This window comes from Engraulis encrasicolus, chromosome 16 (assembly GCF_034702125.1).
Source record: "Engraulis encrasicolus isolate BLACKSEA-1 chromosome 16, IST_EnEncr_1.0, whole genome shotgun sequence".
Taxonomy (NCBI): Eukaryota; Metazoa; Chordata; class Actinopteri; order Clupeiformes; family Engraulidae; genus Engraulis; species Engraulis encrasicolus.
Genome location: NC_085872.1, coordinates 39,682,312 through 39,705,469, shown reverse-complemented (window position 1 = coordinate 39,705,469; position 23,158 = coordinate 39,682,312). Strand labels below are relative to the sequence as shown.

Genomic DNA, 23,158 nt, shown 5'->3' with positions numbered 1-23,158 from the left:
GTGAGGTCATATCTCAGCAACCGTTTGTCAGATTCTTTTAGCTATTTTTTGCACACATACTAGTCAATCCCATGACCTCCCACAAAACTCCAGATTCCCAGCTCAAACTCTCTAGCGCCACCAATAGGTAACAGGAAGTGAGCTTATATTTGTCAGCCCTTTAAGGGATTCAAAATAAACTTGGTTCATGTGAGCACACTCCCCTCCAAGGAATGCACACCAACATTGGCGAGATTTGGGCCAAAGGGGGCGCTGCAGTTCCTTCTGTTGCCGTGGCGACTTTGGCAAGTTTACTGCTTGGCCCCGCATTGCTGCTTGCAGCTATATTTTGAATGAGAGTTACTGGTTACACAACGACGGAATCATAAAGTTTAAGAAAATAGGGAGGGCGGACATGCATCACTTTACAGATGCAGATACGCTGAAGTCTGCCAGGCAGCAGGCTGATGAAGTGCCCATTGGTGACCAGGCGAGGGCGATATAATCTTTTTGCTGGTTCTGGTTCGGGTCAAGAACTAGTTACCGGGTAGTTCCAATTTCCAAAGAACCCATTTTGGTGTCAAAATAAAAGATGTTCAGAACAGCATAAGCTACTAAAAGTCCCAAGAATAAATAAATAAGCTACTCATAGGCCTATGTGGCTTCGATAGGCAACCTATGCAAATTATATTCGTTGTAGGCTGCCTAAATAACCAAATAGGCCTATGAAGTGGGACTCTTTTTTTTTGGGGGGGGGGGGGGTTCAGCCTTTATTGTTTTTTGTGAGACAGGACAGTGTAGGAGAGACAGGAAGTGAGCTGGGAGAGAGAGATGGCGCCACATGAAAAAAAACTATAGTTTACTATAGTAAATAAACTATAGTATACCCTATATTTACTATAGTAAATTCTATAGTGTTTTTGAACCTTACTATAGTTTTTTTACTACAGTAAACTGTAGTTTACTACAGAAAACTGCAGTTTTGTTACTACAGTATACTACATGCATATTACCACAGTATGCCTACCACAAAAACTGCAATATACTACAGTAAATACCAAAATGTTTACTATACTTTTTAGTATAGAAGTTTACTATAGAATACTATAACTTTAATACTATAATTGTAATACTATAATACAATAACACATTACATTATGCCATTTTAACCATAACACTACCAATTATTAACTGCATACAAAATAAGACCACTTACCCTTAGCACAATGTTTTTACAGACTGCTAAAATACGAAAAATGAGAACCAAAGAAATCAACATTCTTTAAACTGGTGATCATTTATTGAATAATAATAGCATTACATTTCAGTGTTATTTTTAGTTTCAGTGAACAATTCTCCTGTTGCAGCCTGCGGTTCTCCTCTCTCAGCTGCTTCCAATCTACTGGATGGCACTGAAAAATAAAAAAGTAGTGACAATTACACATGGGCAAATAAAAAAAACAGTTTGAGTACGCACAAAGTTAACAACTGATTGAATACAAACCATGATTCTTGTTGTTAACCCGTTAGCATAACGCTAACCGTTAACATAACGCTAACCGTTAGCATAATGCTAACGGCAGTAAACCAGACTGCCCATGGTGTTAACTTTATGATGTAACTTGAACAGGACATGTTATACACTTAAAAAACGAAGTTACATTTATAATAGAGTCAATTTCTAACAAGAAACTAGCTCTCAACGAACTGAACATAGTTGTGAAGTGGCAGTGGGACCTACCATAACTGTGTGCAGTATGCGAAGTCATTTCAAATCACTATAGCAACCATAAACAATACAACGGTTGCTATCCCCTGTACCAGAGCCGTGTACGTAATGAAATTATGAAAAAAAGACATGGGACTAAAACAATGAACTTTTAAGTTAACTTACCTTACGGGCTTTAATTTCACCGACTTCTTGAACATTTTCTGCAGCGTGGCCCATATTGTCAGTTGAAATTTGAAACAATCTTTCACGGACATCAGATTATTATTACTATTATTAGGCCTACTAATATTATTATTATTATACAGTGAGACGAAATGTAGCTAAATACCACACTGTATTGTAGTAAATTATAGTATTCTGTAGTACACTAAAATGTGTAGTGGCTCACTATAGTATTTACCATAATATACTACAAACTACTACAGTAAATCCCACACTGCAGTGTAGTACACTATAGTAAACTATAGTAAACTGTAGTATAGTAAAATATGTAGTGACTTACTATAATATTTACTATAGTATACTACAATGTCTAGACAACTACTATAGTATTTTCCACACTATATTGTAGTATACTATAGTAAACTACAGTATTCTATAGTATACTGTAGTAAGTGCTGTAGTAAACTATAGTATTTTTTCCCCTGGGGGGGAAGGACCGGCAAAGGACCCGAACCGGGAATCGAACCCAGGTCGGCCGAGTGGTAAACGTGTGCCCTACAATATCAGCCACGGTAGGGCCATGAATTGGGACTCTGAGACGATTTTCATATTTAAATACGATTTTGTGAGAAACCTAAAGAAAAACGGTTACTTTTCATGCCTACTTTCATGTGTGACTATTGTAGTAGGCCTATTATTAAGCCCTTACAACAGGCTTTAGTCCTACCTTAAAGGCTATGGCAGTTGGAGACTGACCAGATGTGCAAAAACTTCACTAAAGGTCACTGAAATCACTTAACCTGCAGTAGCCTATTCACAGTAAAACATAGAAACGCTTGAAACATGGTTTTAGATTTAGTTTTTGCACCTGCACACTGCTTTAATTCATGCGAAAGGCAAATGACAAGGTTGTCACAAGCACTGAACTGAACTAAAATATTTCTGGTTACACATACAGTTGAGGACGATATTATTAGCCTCCCTCCTGAAATTAGACATTTCTCTTGATTTCTCAGTGAGAATGACCATTATGAACCGTGTCTGTTATTCTGGAAACAAATACACTGATGGAGATAATGTCCAATGAGTTGAATTTGCATTTTTTTATCGTTACATTATCTCCATCAGTGTATTTGTTTCCAGAATAACAGACACGGTTCATAATGGTCATTCTCACTGAGAAATCAAGAGAAATGTCTAATTTCAGGAGGGAGGCTAATAATATCGTCCTCAACTGTACATGTACATATGGGTCTTTCTATGATTTGAGTGATATTTTGTTATACTTGCATCCTTGCATAGGCTACCCAAAATCATGAGGTTACCTCCCATTGGTCCGACGGCCCATTTGTCCGACAACCGATTAGTCCGACCACACGTTAAAACTATGCCCAAACCTAAACAATTCCTAACCCTAACCCTATTTCAGCGTAATTATTTCAATTATTACAGCGCAAGGTTGTAAATATTCAGTTTTAAGTTTACTGAGAAGTAAGAACTATGCCCAACCAAAACAATTCCTAACCCTAACCGCCAGTAAAGGCACGTTTTTGTCTGAAAACACGTGCCCTACGTGTAGCCTAGCCTACCCTAGTAGCTGCGTGATGCTCCCGTATGGCTTATATTGTCTGTTGGACTAATGGGCTGTCTGACCAATGGGCCGGCCCCAAATCATGATGGGTAGAACACCCAAGCCTGCAGGGGCTATCTGCTCTGAGGCAACTCTGGCAGAGCTATTGAATATCTTTATCACCCGTTTCAATGGGGGTAGTACATCAGTCACCTGGGACCCTCCAACCTCCAACCTCTCAACATCAACGAGCAGCTAGTGCCCTCCATAATGCACTGTCAACCCATACAAGGCCTCTGGCCCTGACAAGCTCACATGGAGAGTGTTGAAAGAATGCTCCATCAAGCCATGTGTTCTCACCAGGCTTTTTCAGCATTTCCTGGACTCTGGCTGTGCCCTTGACCAATGGAAGGAATGCACCATATCATTCCCATCCCCAAGAAGTCACCTGCTAAGGATCTCAAGGAGTACAGACCAGTGGCATTAACATCTGTGTTGTGCAAATGTATGGAGAAAGTGGTGTGGAACCTTCTGGTATGGTGTCAGACCAGCTGGACCCACACCAATTCACCAGGTAACACCGTGGTGTGGAGGATGCGAGCCTCTCACTTCTGGACACAGTGGTCTGTTAGGCTACCTGGACTCAATACACCGACATACCAGGATCCAGTTCATGGACTTCTCCTCTGCCTTCAACACCATGCATATTGACACACTTCTCCAGCAGCTCTCTAACCTTCAGATCCACCCACTTACCCAGTGGATTAAACGTTTTCTGCTGGACGGACCACAACAGGCATTTTTCAACGGGGACAGATCATTGCCTAGTGGCACATATTGTATGTCAGACTCTGATGCCCCAACTTACTACCAGGAGGTAGCAAACAACTTGAGCCAAACTTTTAGAAATTTCCTTGGAGCTGGATGTCTCAAAGACAAATGAACTATGCTGTGGGTGCAGAGATAAGATAGGAAATGTGTGCCAGTCACTTTCCATCCAAGGGCACAGTGGAGCAGGTGGAAGTTTGTTACCTGGACACAGATATTGTAGCCTGGTTATACCAGACCACATTAACTACTTCGTAATTCATTTTTGGTCTGGATCATCGGTACCCTGGAGAGCTTGGGTGGAAAGAGCGACTAAACCCTCCCCAGAGAAGCGTAATCAGACCATTTGTGAATTACGAAGTAATTCAAAATGAATGGTCTGGCTTGTCAGGCTACAGAAATGGATACCTCCCTGTCTTTCTCGCAGCACTTGGACACAATATTCAACAAAACAGCACAGCAACGCCCCCCACCTACTCAGGAATCTCAGGACAGCAAGGACAACATTCTGTCTCTAGTCTATCATTCCCTAGCAGTCCATACCTTCAATATATCCTCCTTGAACAAATTAATTGGCATTAGAAAAAAACTAACATTCCCATAAATCAGGCTATCAAAATTACTGGCTCACCTCAACCCTCCCTTTCTGATCTCTACAACGGTGTAGTGATCTGGAAAGAGTGATCATATGCCTCTTTTCCACTGCCAATGTTCTGGTAGGCCTACAGCTCAACACAGCGCGACTCAACCACCACTTTTTGCTTTGCGATTGAGCTGTGTCGTGCCTATTCGAAAAGCAAAAAGTGGCGGCCGAATCACGCTTTGTCAAGATGTCAGAGAACTGGCAGTGGAAAACAGGCAAAAGAGTACCCCTCTCACCCCCTCTATTCCTCCTTCCAACTGCTTCCATCAGGTTAACACTACACTATAGCTCACAAGACAGATACAAGAAATCCTTTATCCCCTCATCTGTAGCCCTACTCAACACAATATGAACATTTCTAGCTACCCAGCCTCAGCATACTGTCTTGTCTTGTTATGTCCTGTTTTGTCATGTTTCTTTTAATGTCTGTGAGAATGATTGGGGGCACGCCGAAAGACAATTTTCTGTTTCATGTGTAACAGAAAATGAAGTTTTATCTCATCTTATCTTGGAAGCTTTCTCCACCTCACCCATCATACCTTGAACAGGTGTGCAACTACACTGCATCACCACCAGAGGGAGGCACAGGATGATTTTAGGCCTACACAGCCAAATGTTCTAAACTCAAGACGGACATACTGTGTACACTCACCAGCCACTTAGGTATACCTTCCTAGTACATGGTTGGACCCCCTGTTGCCTTCAGAACTGCTTTAACTGCCTGCAGCAATACTTGGGTAGGCTGAGGTATTCCATCAAAGATCAATTGTCTCTAAGGGGCCCAAATTGCGGCAAGAAAATATGCCTACACCACTATACCACTAGCCGGTGATGAAATTCAAATGTATCTATGTTTTCATGTTGTTGACACCAAATACTGACCCTACCATGCCAGTGTCGCAGCAGAAATCAAGACTCATCAGACCTGGCAAAGTTTTTTTTCTGAATTCTATTGTCCAATTGGTGAGCCCATGCAAATTGTGGCCTCAGTTTCCTAGCTGACAGAAGTGGCACACGGTGTGGTCTTCTGCTGCTGCCCATTTGCCTCAAGATTAGACGTGCTGTGTGTTCAGAGATGCTCTTTTGTATACCTTGGTTGTTACGAATGATTATTTGAGTTACTATTATACTATTACCTTCCTATCAGTTCAAATGAATCTGATCATTCTCCTCTGACCTATGGCTTCAACAAAGGCATTTTCAGCCACTGAACTAGTGCCCATTTCTTCTTTTTCAGCCCATTTTCTGTAAACCCTGGAGATGGTTGTGTGTGATGGTTGTGTGTGAATATCCCAGATCAGCAGTTTCTGAATTCTGCTCGTCTGTCAACCATGCCACATTCAAAGTCACTCAAATGACATTTCTGGGCTGCATGAATTCTGGAAATAAACTTCTAAAAATATTACACTGTGCACCTTTAAAGAGTTTTATAAACACTTTAAGAATTAACTAATTATCAACGAAACATTTGTAAAAAAAAAAAAATACTACTATGTGAACACAGCAGACACAGTAGAACTGCAGTGCATGCATTCTCTGTCCAATTGAAATGCTTACTGATCCCCACAGGTTTATTCAGAATTAAATGAAAGTGTTTCATGTGTAGGCTACCTGACGGAGAATAATTTTAATTCCAAACAATTTAGTTAGATATGATTTAGATTAGTAGGATCAATTCGGAATTAAAAATGTCATGTAAACGTGGCAAGTGACAATAGCCTTCTATTAAAAGCACTTTAACTCTGATCTGTTGTTGGTAATAGCCTATGATAAAGAAAACTGAGATTGAGGACTTCCTTTCATTTCCATCCACTTCCTTTCCCCAAATGCTACTTGGAAGAGATGTTTCCATCTAATTTTCTCTTCATACAAAGAAATCTGTGAGTCATCAAATAAGATCAGTGAGAACATTCTCTCTTTATTGTAATTTTTTCTGAAATCAAAAACTTTTTCTTCTTCTCATCTGTCTTGCATTAACATATTATAATCTGTACAGGATAAAAAGAAAAATAAAATCACTGCTTCAGGTACAGAGCAAAACTCTCAAACTAGAAAAATGCTCAAAATAAAAATTATAGGAGGTTTACAATACAAATTAGTAGTAAGACATTGTCTGAAGTGCAATGGCATAGCTCAGATGAGTGGAAAAATGAAATTAAAATACTTCTCTATTTTTAAACAAACAGTAATTTCTTTACAGAGTAGAGACAGTATTATCTGTTGTATTTAAACTTGTAAAAACATATTTACAAATATCAATGTTCTTTTATATATCTTCTTATCACATACATGTCAGCACCAGTACAGAAAATGAACAGGAAAAAATTGTGACAATGACAACAAAAAATATACCAAGTACAAAAGAGCAGGGAAAAAAAAGGTTTTACATCTGACTTGGTCCCAGGGTTCATGATATTTGGAGGAAGCTTAGACAAAGAACTGGGCCTCCCATTTGCCAGTCTTAAAGGGCAACACTGTCTGCTGACCATTTCAAACACTGTGTGTAAGACACTGCCTATCCTGTTCTACAAAGCAACACACTCTGAACTCTGCGCACCTAACACGACAGCCATTTTCTTCCAGGAGTTGTGAACATGAAGAGTATTCAGTTAAGATTTGGATAACATGTGAGGCAACTGAATACAGGAAACAGCTGGTCAAAATAACAATGACCGAAAAGGGAAGAGAGATTTCGCACAGTTTGCAGATTAAGTAATTAAAGGCATTCTTGTGTTTGAGGGAGGCTTGGGGCTGCACATTAGCTGTATGGTTGCAATTCTACACACTCTGCATGTTTTCAGAATAGCTAACTGGACTCTGGAAGTACACTGTTCCTCAGGAATGATGTGACCACTAAAAACGAGTGGACCATTATCGCTAGAGCTGAATCTCAACAGCCTTATCTATCGCTTCCAGAAAAAAAACGATTTTTTTTTGTTTTGTTTTGTTTTGTTTTAACTCGACTTATCCCAAAATGTCTTCTTGTTACCACAGAGCTAAAGTTAAGAAGCAAGATGACTCGAGTTCAGTAACCTGAAAAGGCAAAGAGGATAACCAAGATGCCTGGTTTGGTGGGCACCGAGTGCTGATGTCCATCAAAAGCCCCATCCCTCTTCCAAAAAAGAATACATCAGAAATCACATTTGTTGGGCTGAACTGTTTGGTGAGACTCATCCCTATGCAACTGCTTGAGCTTCATACAGCCCCCAATCGTCACTTCACAGTTCGATAGCCTGCCAACAGTTAAGAGTTATGTAAACGTGAGTTTGAAGACAAAAATTGTGTAAGTATGAGGATTGGAATAGGAAATAAATAATATTTTAAGCAGTGGTAAGGTCAATGGGTTTGCTAGTATTTTGTGACTGGATGATACAGACACACACACATACAAGAACACAAATCATCGGAGGGCTCCACGCTCCCACTTGCGTAATTTTTCCCTTAAATGCTTTTAGACTAGCTTGTAAAAGAAGCTGTTGTGTCAAACAATGCTGATTGGTGACATTATATTCAGCACAAGTAGGCCTACAATTTGCTATTCGGTAACATCCTTTCCTCCATCTCATCCTTAATAACGCGGTAACGTTCGGCGGCTGAGCCTGCTTTTGTCATAGCTGCCTTTATTGACTTTCTGACATCTACCAGCACATAGATGGGTATTTGTATTGGCTTCTCTCTCTATGGTTGTGTCTCTGGGTTTTATTCATTTTACCTTTTTGTTTTCTGGAGACTGATGTCTCTAGCTGCCAGGTCGCGCTCAATGCAGAATGCACCTCCTTGACATATCAGCCACACACCACATGCTTACTTACACACGCACATGCACACACTCACTCACACTCACTCTCACTCTCTCTCTCTCTCTCCATGCTCACAGAGCAGTTGCCTAGCGACAGCAGGGGCACACATCACGCATGCGTTCAAAACCAAACAAAGGGAAATGTGGTTTGTTTTGGGTGCCATCTTCACACACACACGCATACACACACACACACACACACACACACACACACACACACACACACACACACACACACACACACACACACACACACACACACACACACACACACACACATACACACATACACACACACACACACACACACACGCTCGCACGCACACATGCTCAAATATGCACTCACTCTGGTGAAATACAGAGGACCACCTGGGCATTGTGGTGAATTCAGACAATAAGAAGTGTTTACATGTCTATAGTTTTGAAGCGATGGAAACTATTGCAAAAAAAGGTTTGATCACAAGTTATGAATATAGTTTGCCCACACACACACACACACACACACACACACACACACACACACACACACACACACACACACACACACACACACACACACACACACACACGCACACACAAACTCTCTAAGTAAGATAGAAGAGGGAGCATGGCAGTAATTGTGATAACAAAAATAGTTCTTTTCTATTTACCCTACTACTTACTCTTAGGAAACTACTCTGCAGTTTGGAGTTTGAAAGACCACTGAAACACAAGATTGTAAAACAAATCACGTTGAACAACATGGAAAACAGGAAAGACTATTTTCTCAAATAAGATCTTCCACCTGGCCTGTGGCGTATTTAGACAGTACACATACACATTTACACAGTACATGACATGGCATTTTTCTTTCACTTTCAGGGAGGTTGGACAAAAGCACACTATGTCCTTAAAATGTATTTTCTGCGTAAAAATCTCTTCAGTCTGTCCTGTAACCCAGAGCCCCACCCCACGGGAAAAAAACACATTCTGCTTCCTCTACGTTTGCTACTGGCCCGGGAAGAACTCGTCCATCCAACCGTCCGTTGAGTCCAAGTCCGTTCCGTCCGACAGGCCAAACTGGCCCGCACTGCTTGCTGCTGGCTGACCCCCATAGCCGTACGCTAGGTCCTGACTGGCTGTCCGTTGGTAGCCCTGGGACTGGGCCCCTCCCCCACACCCCCCTCCCCCTGCCGTCCCTCCCGGCCCGGCCATCCCACCGGGCTGCCCACCTGCCTGGCCAAACGCTGATGCCATGCCGGCAGGCACGCCCTGGTTCATGCCGGGCATCATCATGCCACGCGGCTGGTTGGTCCTGCCCTGTGCTGCTGCCGCAGCAGCCATGTGCGCAGGCATCATTTGTGCCCCACCAGGGCCTATGCCTGCGGGATTCATGGCACGTGGGTCTACCATGCCCCCCTGGCCATAGTGCTGCTTGGGCATCCGTGGCAGGCCTTGTCCTGGTGGCATGCCGTAGCCAGCCGGCATGCCACCGAAGCCCACCATGTCGTTTGTAGTCCTGCTGCCCATTGGCTGCTGCTGCTGCTGCTGCCAGCCGGGGCCTCCAGCTCCCATCATGCTTTGCAGCCTCTGTGCTTGGGCCTTGCTCATCGGCTGGCCACCAACGCCGCCTCCTTTCAGGGCAGAGTTGAGGAGCATGCCCTGGGTGTACCCTCCTCCCCCGGGTGCTCCGGCTCCTGCCGCCCCGGGCATCATGCCGCCGGGTCCTGCGCCCGCTTGTCTGTGCCCAGGTGCCCCCGCGTGACCCATGGGCATGCTGCTTTGGTTGGGGTGCTGCTGCTGCTGGGGCATCTGGCCCATGCCCGCCGTGTACAAGCCCGCCTGGCCGCCCCCTGTGCCTGGCTGGCCGCCGTAGGGCATTCCCATGTCGGGCTGGGGTGGCATGCCGCCCTGCATTTGCTGCATCTGCTGCTGCTGCTGTTGCTGCTGCTGCTGGAGAAGCCGTGCGTTACGCATGCTCTGCAGGTTCCTCACCATCTCTTGGGATGACCCTGTAGGTGCACACACACACACAGACACGCACAGACACACACACACACACACACACACACACACACACACACACACACACACACACAGACACGCACAGACACAGAACATAAGGCTTTTAGTAGATGAATGAGCAGTCACCATGTCATCACTAGTGTTGCCAAGTCCGCTTATTATAAGCGATCTTGGGCTTCTTTTTTTGAGCAGTCCCTTAAAATTTTGAAAAGTCGCGGGTTGCGTTTTTTTTGGGCTTGTGCTTGGTGTTTTCTTCTGCTCTGCCGGTGATTTGAATGTGTTTGGATGTTTGTAACTTAATGTTTCTCAATGGCAACTCGGTTATTCTCACTCATCCTTACATGTTACCCTACTACAGCATCTCTGTGTGTCTGCCACGGTCACTTACGTGGATTTTAGCTACCCCAGACACTCACAAAGAGCAAGGTCCTGTCTGACAAGGCACACGACTGACGACCCACCCACCCAGCTTTTTTTTTTTTTTGTCTTCGGTCGCTTCTTTTGGGCTTGTTTTTAGTACGCCAGTCACTCGCTTCTTTTGGGCTTGTTTTTAGTACGCCAGTCACTCGCTTCTTTTGGGCTTGTTTTTAGTACGCCAGTCAGTCGCTTATTTCTCGTAGAAAATCTGGCAACACTGTTCATCACTACCTACACCACAAACTGCATGAAACCAAGGCCAGTCAGTGTACATGTGGGTCAGTGATGTTTCAGCAGTAGCACAAGTCAGGACGGCGCAACAATTAGCCTTTATGCATAGCAATATATCAACCACCAATTAACTAATTAATTTATGGGCAGCATTAAATACCATTACTCCACCTGACGTCTGAGCCCAAGAAAACATCTTTGTCATGTATGTTAAGATGTAGAGTGTATAAGAGGAAACCGCTAGCATAGCTGCAACTTGATGATATCATCTGAGAGGCTAACTGGTAGACTGAGAGAGAGAAATAGAGAGAGATACAGAGACAGACAGACAGAAAGACAGACAGACAGACAGACAGACAGACAGACAGACAGACAGACAGACAGACAGAGAGAGAGAGAGAGAGAGAGAGAGAGAGAGAGAGAGATTTGAGATTTTAAAAAGTTCTTTATTCACAATAAGGTTGTTTTACAATCACCCCATGGCAAATAGCCAGGGTCAAGCAATACATATAATCAGCAAATAGATTAATCTACAGGAAATAGCTGAAGTGCAGTTCCTCATTCAGTACAGAGCACAAAGCATTTTTGTAACACCACCTTGCTTCAAATGTTTCCAAATCATTCATGAGTTTAAAAAAACGAAAATCAACAAGGACCCTTGACTTAACCAGTGAAGGAAATACATCTGAAAGCTCAGTTCCAGGTATTTCCTCCACTCTGTTCCTCCTGGTAACATAAATTGCCATCTTGGCTTCACCCAGAATGAAATTGATCAGTCGGCATACATTTTGTTTACGCTTTACATACCTAAACCCAAGAATAAAGGTCTCTGCAGAGAATTCTTCATTGCAATGATCGAAAAACTGCTCCAAGCTAGCAAACAGTGGTCGCAATCGTGTACATTGTAAAAAAGCATGAAATACTGACTCCCTCTGGTAACAGAAGGGACACTCCTGGCCAACAGTTGGATTTAAAACAGAGACAAAAGTATTCACAGCAATAGCCCCAGAGAGAGAGAGAGAGAGAGAGAATATGTATGCTCAAGTGACTGCGCGTGCAAACTTGTTTGTGTGTCTGCACCAGGGATGGGAATAAGCACCCGTCCACCTGCCAATGACGGGTACATTTCAGTAAAATTGATTAGAATGCAGGAAATTGTATCTAAAACCACCAACCACATAACTTTCTGGTGTTAAGGATATAGTCAAACATATAACGCAAACGCAAACATATAAATATATAATCATAATAATAATTCCAATAATAATAGTTTTAATAATAATAATAATAATCATAATAATAATAATAATGAACTGATTGCGACTACTATTGTTATTATTATGAGTTGAATGGTAAAAACGGCAAGTGACTGGTAGATTTTGAAATCTACCTGCCACAGTGACTGTCGGAGAATAAACTTAAGTTCGACCCCTGGTCTGCACTATTGATTAAAATATTTCAGATGTGTATAAGCAGACACAAAGAAAATATTTAGAGTATATTAGGTTTTTTTTTCAGATTACAAATCAGGTCTCAGCTGTGCTGCATCTATTTGGAAGGAGAGACTGTTTGTGTGTGATCTGAATGAAGTCAAACACATCACACATGCCAATCTTTGGTCAGTTGCCATGGCAACAGGCAGAGACTCCTGTCAAGAAGTATGCCCCTCCAGATCCCCCACCCCCCAACACCCCCCATGAAATGCACAACTATGTGACAGGAAAGAAAGCCTGGAAGAAGTACTGCGGAAGTGAAGGAAGGTTTTTTTTCCTGAGGAGACAGGGAGTTTGTGGGTCTGTGTGAGTTGTGTGGATGTATGTGTAGGGGTGGATGAGGTAGCAGATAAACTAATGATGGCAGTTGAATGGCATGTCCTTGCATCATGGGGACTGTGCGTGCGTGTGTGTGTGTGGGTGTGGGTGTGTGAGTGTGGGTGTGTGAGTGTTTGTGATGGTGATTGTGTGTATGTGCACAAACGAGTGCGCACGCCGCTGGTGTCGGAGATTCAGAGTGATTTAAGCATCAATGGCTCAGCCTAAAAAAGCACATTGCCCCAGGGAATTAAATCTAATATAGTCTCCATGGCAACCTGACAAAAGAATCAATAAACAGACACAATACTCCCCTTCCTCTGGCTATGCTGTGTGTTTGTGTGTGTGTGTGTGCGTGCGTGTGTGTGTGTGTGTGTATCACACAGTGTGGGTGCCATTAGTTAAAGAGCTGGCGGGCGCCCCTGGTGGCTACCCCATAATTTGGAGTGTCACAAGGGCGATGATTTGCTATGAAAGGAGGAAGATGGACGATAAGGGACTTAATTTGCTGCGAGTGAAAGGGGAAGTAATGCTCCATTACTGGAGCTTGTTTACCACGGCGGTCAGGCCAGCACACACCTACTACTGCACACCTATGTACACGCACGCACACACCTACGCACGCACACACCTACACACATACACACACACAGCAAACCGGCTCAGGCAACCTCCAACCGGACAAGGAGAAGAAGTATGTAGAAATCTGGCTTGGTGTTAAAGGGTTTCTTACCTTGGAACTGGCTGACTTGCTGGACTGGGTATGGGTTTCTCTGTGGCTGCCCCATCTGCCGCGGAAGGTGCTGCTGCTGCTGCTGTAACTAGAGAGAGAGAGGGAGAGAGAGAGAGAGAGAGAGAGAGAGAGATGTAAATGACAGTAAGTTGACCTAGGAGACCTGGCAGAAGCCAAGTAAGGCACAGTGGAAAGTGACTGACTAAGTAGATGAAGGATAAAAGCTTTTCTGCTTCTACCAACACCCCTGCATGAAAAAAGTAGGACTGTTGTTTTTGTTTTTTTTAAAAGTATTTTTGGGGGGTTTTTAGCCTTTATTGTTTTTTGTGAGACAGGATAGTGAAGGAGAGACAGGAAGTGAGCTGGGAGAGAGAGATGGGCACAGGACCCGGACCGGGAATCGAACCCGGGTCGATCGAGTGGTAAACGTGTGCCCTACCATATCAGCCACGGTAGGGCCAGGACTGTTGCTTTTGTACAATGGACCACACAGTTATTCTTAGTTTAGTTTAGTTTATTGGTTTATTTCATCAGGGACCATGTGCAAAGTACATTAGTTACATAGTAAAAAGATGACCTGCACCAGATTATAGCTAATAGCTAATTTCCATCTGCAGTCCCTGGGCAGGTAAGAAAACATACATTCTTCTACTTTGTGTGTGTGTGTGTGTGTGTGTGTGTGTGTGTGTGTGTGTGTGTGTGTGTGTGTGTGTGTGTGTGTGTGTGTGTGTGTGTGTGTGTGTAATGGGGGGAGGAGGAACGAGAAATAAAAGGAGATGGGGAGGATGGATGTTCCTTCCTTAATTTAAGTTCAAACCCTCTTTAGTGCATTATTCCCAGAAGTGAAAACTGAAAAGGAAAAAACCAAATGATCACAGTAGGTGATGTGATACATGCAAACAACACACACACACACACACTTGCGCGCACGCACACACACACACACGTGCGCACGCGCACACACACACACACACACACACACACACACACACACACACACGCGCACGCACGCGCACACAAACACACAGAGAGCTACAAAGAGTTTGTGGATGGGACGGTGGGGGACGCAAGCTGCAGAAGCCAATTATGAGAATGAGACCAAACATATGTCAACATGATGGTAGATAGTAGTGTGTGTGTGTGTGTGTGTGTGTGTGTGTGTGTGTGTGTGTGTGTGTGTGTGTGTGTGTGTGTACTAAGAGACAGAGCGCTCATGAGGGGCCACAGCATTTGCCTGTAGTTGTCTGTGGAGACGGTTATGCTTACACACCACTTACAAGTGTCACCATAACCAAGGTGCTAAGCAGGCCAGTGTTAAATCACAAATGAGTTTCTACACTCAGGTGTGAAAAGAATCATTGTGGCATACAGCAGACAATTCCCACAATTTCCCCGCATTTGCATACAGTATGCTTGTACGTGTGAAGCTAAATGTGCGTGCTGATATGATTTGGAACACACACAGTGCATATGCCTGTGCGACCAGGAAACAATCTATTAATGGAATAAACTGGCTATTTACTACTGTATATTCTGGTAGCCAGCTGAGCTCATTCTTTGAGCACATACTGTTCCTGAAATTGGATGTCATAACAAATGTTAATGTGATTGCTGATGGCCGATGATTTGACACTTCTCAAACAGACTAACATCTTTTTCCACAGCTATGAGAAGTGTGTTTTGACATAGATGTTTAAGAAACGAAAAGGAGGGCCCTGCCGTGGCCTAGGCCACTGGGTTGCTGCACCGGCGACATGGGTTCGATTCCGGCCCAGGTCATTTGCTGGTCCTTGCCCATCTCTTTCTCCCGCCTCTATTTTGACAGGACTGTCGAAGATGGTGACAGGAAGCGAATGGGACAGAGAGACAGGGGAGGACGGGGAAATGACCCCGGCCAGACTCGAACCGGGGTCCCCAGGGGTGGGCATGCAAGCCCAAATGTGGGGGGCTTAGTGCGATGCGCCACAGCGCCCCCGACCCTCAGCATATTTTCAGTGCCTTCCTTATTTGCACCTTGAATGTGATGTTGCACCGTGGCGTACCAGTTCAGAGCCTACTACCGCAGTGGTTCTTAACCTTTTTTTCTTGAAGCACCCCCTTACCGGTGCCAAAGACAAGCTGCGCACCCCCAACCCAAACTTCTACACATGTATACGCACTAAAAAACGATTTACTGGATTAATTACAATGATTCTTGCTCGAGACATGAATCAATCCTTTAACCACTTAGTGCTCAATGGAATCTCAAACTCGTCGGCGGGTTTTGACAATTAACTGGTTTACATGGGGATCAAAACACATTTTAATTTGGTTTTGATTTGTCCTATTCTAATGTTCGCAAGCAGAATTTTGGTCACAACCTCGCACGCAAACAAAATTCCACACACACCCTGCAATCTCTGATATATCCCCCAGGGGGTGCCTGAACCCCAGGTTAAGAACCACTGTACTGCAGTACTAGTTCAGAGATTACTACAGAACCAGTTCAGAACCTCTTCAGATTACGTAACAGTACTACAGTACCAGTTTAGAGATCACTCCAGTACTACAGTATCAGTCCAGAGATCACCACACTACACTACCAGTTCAGAACCTACTACAGAACCTCTTCAGATTAGGTAACAGTACTACAGTACCAGTTTAGAGATCACTCCAGTACTACAGTATCAGTCCAGAGATCACCACACTACACTACCAGTTCAGAACCTACTACAGAACCTCTTCAGATTAGGTAACAGTACTACAGTACCAGTTTAGAGATCACTCCAGTATTACAGTATCAGTTCAGAGATCACTACACTACACTACCAGTTCAGAACCTACTACAGAACTAGATTAGATATTACTACAGTACAACAGTACATGTTCAGAGATGACTACAGTACCAGATTACAACAGTACCACAGTACCGCTTCAGAGATCACTGCAGTACCAGTTCAGATCCTACTTCAGTACATGTTCAGATTGTACTAGAGTACCAGTTCAGATCCTACTTCAGTACATGTTCAGATCGTACTAGAGTATCAGTTTAGAGATGACTACACTACTACAGTGCCAGTTTAGAGATGACTACACTACTACAGTACCAGTTTAGAGATGACTACACTACTACAGTACCAGTTCAGATCGTACTACAGTACCGGTTCAGAGATGACTACAGTACCAGTTCAGATCGTACTAGAGTAGCAGTTCAGAAATGACTACAGTACCAGTTCAGATCGTACTACAGTACCGGTTCAGAGATGACTACAGTACGTACCTGTTCAGCCATGAGGTGCTGCTGCTGCCTCTCTCGGAGCAGCTGTTGTTTCTGCTGCTCCATGAGCTGCAGCTGGACGCGCTTCTCCTGCTCCATGGCCATCATCTGCTTCATCATGGCCGCCTGCTGCTGCTGCTGTTGCTGCTGCTGCTGCTGCTGAGGGTTGCCCAGGTAACCCCCAGGCCCCGCCCCCACCGCGTTCGGCCCGCCCGCAGGAACTCCGCCCGGCGCGCCGTGAGGAGGCTGCACGCCGCCTGGCTGCCGGGACATCCCAACCATGCCTTGATCCTGAGACGGGGACACGAGAGAGAGAGAGAGAAGAGAGACATCCAAGCATGGTCAGTGGCAATGAAAGTACCAATGTAATCTCGAGTGTTTGGTTGAATGACCACACTTGCGACCACTCATGTTGTGTGCATGATATAATGATTCATTGAAGACTGGACTACGCCATCTTCACTGGAGCTAAGATACACGTGTACGCACTCATCATAGATACATAAGTGAAGAGGACAAGACTTTGAGCATTACCATAGACTACCAGGTGAAACCAGGTGAGAATGTCATGCAATGTAGCCATCAAAGAGGCAACTCTCAATTTGGAGGATTTTGGGCCATAGCTGTAAGATGACATACATGGAATAATACATAAATATTTTAAAACACACAGCTATGAAGTTATCATGACAATGTTTTTGAATTTGAATTTGACAAAATCATGTTTTTTTTTTCATTTTTGCTTTATATTACCAGGCTAGTCACATTGAGGTCATTGCCTCTTTTCCATGTGAGACCCAGATATGTATAGGCTATACTATAAACTATGCAGTATAAGCTATATATGTATAAGATAAAATAAGAGATTGAACTCAATGGAAACACCATTACATACTTTACATTGAACATTGATTAATACAGTGTTTGTAATTAATTTCTTTGTGTCATGTACACATTGTAGATTATTCGCATGGGTAAGACTTATTAAAACAAATAAGTTACGAAGGCTGAATGTTGCCAATTCAAAGTATTTCACCTACGCTACAGTAACCTGCTTCTCTTCTCTCCTGGAGCAAAGCATTATCACTAACAACATTATTTTGGTACTTTAAACCATTAATAAACCCAGACAGAAATTGCACCAGGGACGGTGGCTCAACAGAGCAATGGCAATATCAATAAAATAACTTTAGCTGAGCACACCGCCTGCCCCCTGCATTAGACGGCGCGGGCAGACCAGACCCGACAGGTCGATAAGTAGCCGATCTCTGTGGCTGTGGGTGCCGCTGGCGAGCTACGCCAGGCTGACAGAGCGAGACTAGAGGGGACAGTACAGTGCGGAGTGAGGTGGTGACAACCTTCAGACCATAGAGGGCAGCATCGGTCTGCATTTTTGCATGCCCCCCTCTCCCACCACCAGTCTCACCCTTTTTCACTCCCTCTCCCCTCAACTCATGTCTCTTTATCCCTCCTCCTCCTCCTCCTCCTCCTCCTCATCTCTCTCTTTTCTAACCCTCTGTTCCTGTGTTTGCACTCTCACTCTCCCTCTCTCCGTCTCACTCTTCTTCCTCCCTGGCTTGTGCCCTCCCTCTATTGCAATATATCTCTCTGCCTTTCATCTCACTTCCCCCACCCTCCGTTTTCCTCTCTCTCTCTCTTTTATGCACTCTTTCTCTACATCTTGAAATCTTTCTTTTTTTCCCTGCTCTACCTCAGTAACCTCCTCCCCACCACCACCCTCCCCATCTCCCTCTTCCTCTTCCTTTCTCTCACTCCATCTATCCCCTCCCTTCCCCTCCGCTCCGCTCCCCTCCCCTTCTCTCCTCTCTGGCCTGCTCCCAGCAGATGGCTTCATCATGACTGGTAATATATGACTCCCTCCTCCTGCCGGATAATGTGTCTGAGTCCAGAAACTCACTGCACTGGAGTGTGACGGGAGCGAGAGGAAGAGAAAGAGACGGACAGAGAAAAAGAAACGAGGGAGAAAGGGATGGGGGGACGGGGTAAGATGCACAGTGAGAAAAGAAAGGGAGATGGAGAGGTAGATTGAAAGAGAACAGGAGGCAGAGAGAAAGAGAGACAGAAAAAGAAGGAGGGGAATGTAGAAAGGAAAGGAAGGTGTAGATAGCACGAGAAGTGGGGAAGATGATGGGAGGGAAATAAAGGCAATTGATCCAGAGGGGATGGAGAGAAAACGACGAGGAGGTTGCTCGAAAGCATAGAAAAGGAGAAAAGAATGAGTAGGAGCAGAGAGGGGCTTATACCCATTATGAGGGAGAAAACATTATTTGAAGAGGAGGACAGAAAAAGAACAGAAAAAAACAGAGGCAGTGAGTAGCAGGTAGCCAAACAACTGGAGCTTTGGTGCAGAGCAGATGGCGCTTTGAGGAAGTGTGATGGACGGTGCCATGCCGCTGCCGGAGATTACCCAGCCTGCCCCTGGGGAGCAAAAGTAGCCCCCCTCTCCTTCTCCTTCTCTCTCTCTGTGTCTGTCTCTCTCTCTCTCTCTCTCTCTCTCTCTCTCTCTCTCTCTCTCTCTCTCTCTTTCTCTCTGTCTCTCTCTACTAAACCACTCCTACTCCCAGCACCCCCACTCCTCAACCCCTCAACTGTCATCGGTCTTACACTTGTTTGCTCCAATCCCCTTTTGCTTTTGATATGCTCTCTCTCCATCACGCCCAGTCTGTAATGCATGCATGATCCGCAGGTTATCTATCCAACCTGTCGTTTGGAGGAATTGGCAAACAGAATCACTACCCCCATCCTGAACCCCCCCAGCCATGGAGTTTTTCATGTTTTATGCAGAAACAGCAATCTCAACAGATACCGAAACAAACAAAACTTTGCTGTCATCGCATCTCTACGGTATATATCTGTTCACCCATCACCTCCATGGATGAAAGGGCAATCCTACAACTCCTATGCGTACTGTATTGGGACGGCAGCGGCAATGAGTTCTCATGCGATGAGAATACAGTCTTTGATTCACCTGTATGTGTGTGTGTGTGTGTGTGTGTGTGTGTGTGTGTGTGTGTGTGTGTGTGTGTGTGTGTGTGTGTGTGTGTGTGTGTGTGTGTGTGTGTGTGTGTGTGTGTGTGTGTGTGTGTGTGTGTGTGTGTACATGTACTACATGTATAAGTACTTGACTGAAAAGGCATGTTGTGATTCTTGTGCATGTGATGTGCAGAGGGTCTTTCATGGTTATCTTTCACAGACACCAACTGGCATCTGGCATCTGGCGGTTGGTCCAGCGACACCAGTCAATATTTACAAGAGAGCAGTTGCCAACCAGACACTGCACACGCGCAAGGTCCACAGGAACACTGCAGCAACGCTGCTTTTGATGAACAACACTGCAACGATGCATAGACGACGACACATATAGTCATACGCCACACATGCACATACCATCTTTCTGTCCTCACACCCACAGCCACACACGTACATGCAACCGCACGCACCGCCCACACACCCACACACACACACACACGTTCATTTTGTATGTCGGAATCCTACTTTGATGCAATTAAAAAACAAAAACAGATTCATGTGTTAATGTTCCAACCAGTGGATATTTGTTGCAATTAGTGACAATTAGGCTATTACACAAATGAATATAAATGCTGGTGATTATGCCGGCCCTCGCCACCGAGGGGTTTCACAGCAGTGCATTGCCGCCTGTATGTAACAGACCGTGCCCGTCAACATCCAACAGTCCCATCCAAACAAAACACATTGCCAGCTTTCCCAGGTTCTTTCTTTAGTGAGAACAATTTACAGGTGCACTGTGTAAGATTGTGGCCAGAATAGGTATTGCAACTATGCTTCTCATTGAAATTGTGCTGCCTATTGCCAAATTCTTTTCATGAATTTCAAGTAATTAACTAGTATTTACTGGTATGACAGTGTAAGTAAGTACGGCAGACCATGGCGAAGATCCCCTTTTTCATGTATGAAAAAATGGAATTTGTTGGTTTATTTGTTGAAAAGGTAACATTTGTGAATGGGCAGTATGGAGTCTGGAAATGAACTACTGAAAATATTACACGTTGCATCTTTAATCACAATCCCCTACTACCACAGTCACAATGCCCAGAAATCCACTCTCTCGAAGGTCATTACGAACACATGCGCTTGAAGGAAGGCACATGCCAGTAATATAACGACGCGAGACTACACACATTTGCCTGGTCTCCTCAAGTGTTCATGAAGGGAATGAGGGGAAAACAATACAAGAGTAGTAAAGAGTGGAGTGATAGTAAAAAAAAACTATAACTGAAGACATAGATAGAAATAGTATAAGGTCAAATGATCAGGGAAAGACTGACTCAATTCAGATGGGGGTGAGGAGTGGAGAGAGATTGGAAGGAAGGAGAAATGCAACGAGAGAGAGAGACAGAAGCTGCACGGCACGCGCACAATAATTCAGGCCATGGTGTGCTAGTCGGCCTGATCGCTTTCATTGATCAACAGTTTCACACCCGCAAACCGCACCCTCTCTAAACTCACACACGGATACTGCGACATCGATTAGTGATAGCCCCTCTCTTTCACTCTTTCTTCATCTATCTCCATCTCGCAAACACAAGCACATGCGCGTGCACACACACACACACACACACACACACACACACACACACACACACACACAGGCACACACACAGGCACACACACAGGCACACACACACACACACACACACACACACAGGCACACACACACACAGAGGCAAACACACACACACACACACACACACACACACACACACACACACACACACACACACACACACACACACACACACACACACACACACACACACACACACACACACACACAGACACACAGACACACAGACACACAGACACACACACACACACACGCACACGCGCATTGATTAGCAGTATTTCAACCCTGGCTCTGATCGCTATATGCTAATCTAGGAGGCTTGCTCTGAACATCCACCCTAATAAGGCACCACGTGCCGACACGTTTCTTCCGCGTCTCTCTGTGCAGTGTGCGCTCACACACAGAAGAATGCCTGTGCGCCATGGATGATGAGAAAACCAGATATAAGAGATAAAAACTGCAGTGAAAGAAAATGGACAATAATAGTCAATAGGCAGCGGCAGAGCAAACATGACTGGTGGATAGCCATGTAAAGACAAGTAACATCTCTTTTACGCTACATTCTTTACCATGTGTTGGACAATGCTGTCAGTGTTGCAACTTTTTGCCACTCTTTTAATGCATCTTATTTTGTGCTGTGTCATCTTTACTTTGTGTTGCACACTGTTGTCAGTGTTGCAACTATACACTGCGCCTTACCCTGCTCTTGCTTATTTTTTTTTCTCCTTGGAAGTCGCTTTGGTCAAAGGCGTCTGCTAAATGCTACGTAATGTAAAAAAAATAAAAAATAAACTAGATTGCATTCTCACAGAAAATGCTGGAAGCGGGCTTGCTTTTTGGGGCAGAGATGAAACAAAGTACTATTGAGAAAACAAAGCTAAAAGAAATGTTGGAAAAAATCCATCCACCCAGTCAGAAGTTATGGGCCAAACAATTCAGCCATCTTGGATTCAGCCATCTTGAAAGTGTTGTAGTTCTGCGTTTTGGGGATATACTAAATGACATACATGGTATTTTAAGTTGGCTAAGGAACACTGCATATGATATAATTTTGAAAATCAACATGGCTTCGAGCGGGATTCGAACTCACAACCTCCATATCTGTAATCCAGCCCCTTTGCCATTGATATTAAATGGCATACAATACATGATATTTGAAGTTGGCTAAGGAACACTGCATATGATATAATTTTGAAAATCAACATGGCTTCGACTGGGGTTCGAACCCTCAACCTCCATATCTGTAATTCAGCACATTTGCCATTGATGCTAAATGACATACATGGCATTTTAAGTTGGCCAAGGAACACTGCATATGACATAATTTTGAAAATCAACATGGCTTCGGGTGGGGTTCGAACTCTCA

General features: G+C 44.1%; 1 protein-coding gene and 1 long non-coding RNA gene across 2 annotated transcripts in view; both read right to left on the bottom strand.

Annotated features, from left to right (window-relative positions):
• Positions 1 to 1,260: 1,260 nt before the first annotated feature.
• LOC134465760 (uncharacterized) lies at positions 1,261 to 1,838 on the bottom strand. The gene is made up of 2 exons (XR_010038182.1): positions 1,484 to 1,838; positions 1,261 to 1,391 (listed from the first exon to the last, which is right to left on the bottom strand). It is a non-coding gene; the product is annotated as an uncharacterized LOC134465760 (long non-coding RNA).
• A 7,404-nt stretch (positions 1,839 to 9,242) lies between these two features.
• maml3 (mastermind-like transcriptional coactivator 3) overlaps positions 9,243 to 23,158 on the bottom strand; it is a 152,855-nt gene continuing 138,939 nt past the window's right edge. Inside the window, exons 3-5 of the mRNA XM_063219580.1 lie at positions 17,169 to 17,456; positions 13,910 to 13,997; positions 9,243 to 10,704 (exon numbers count right to left, since the gene is read on the bottom strand). Coding sequence (XP_063075650.1) covers positions 9,701 to 10,704; positions 13,910 to 13,997; positions 17,169 to 17,456 — 1,380 coding nt within the window. The 3' untranslated portion in view covers positions 9,243 to 9,700. The remainder of the gene's footprint in view (positions 10,705 to 13,909; positions 13,998 to 17,168; positions 17,457 to 23,158) is intronic.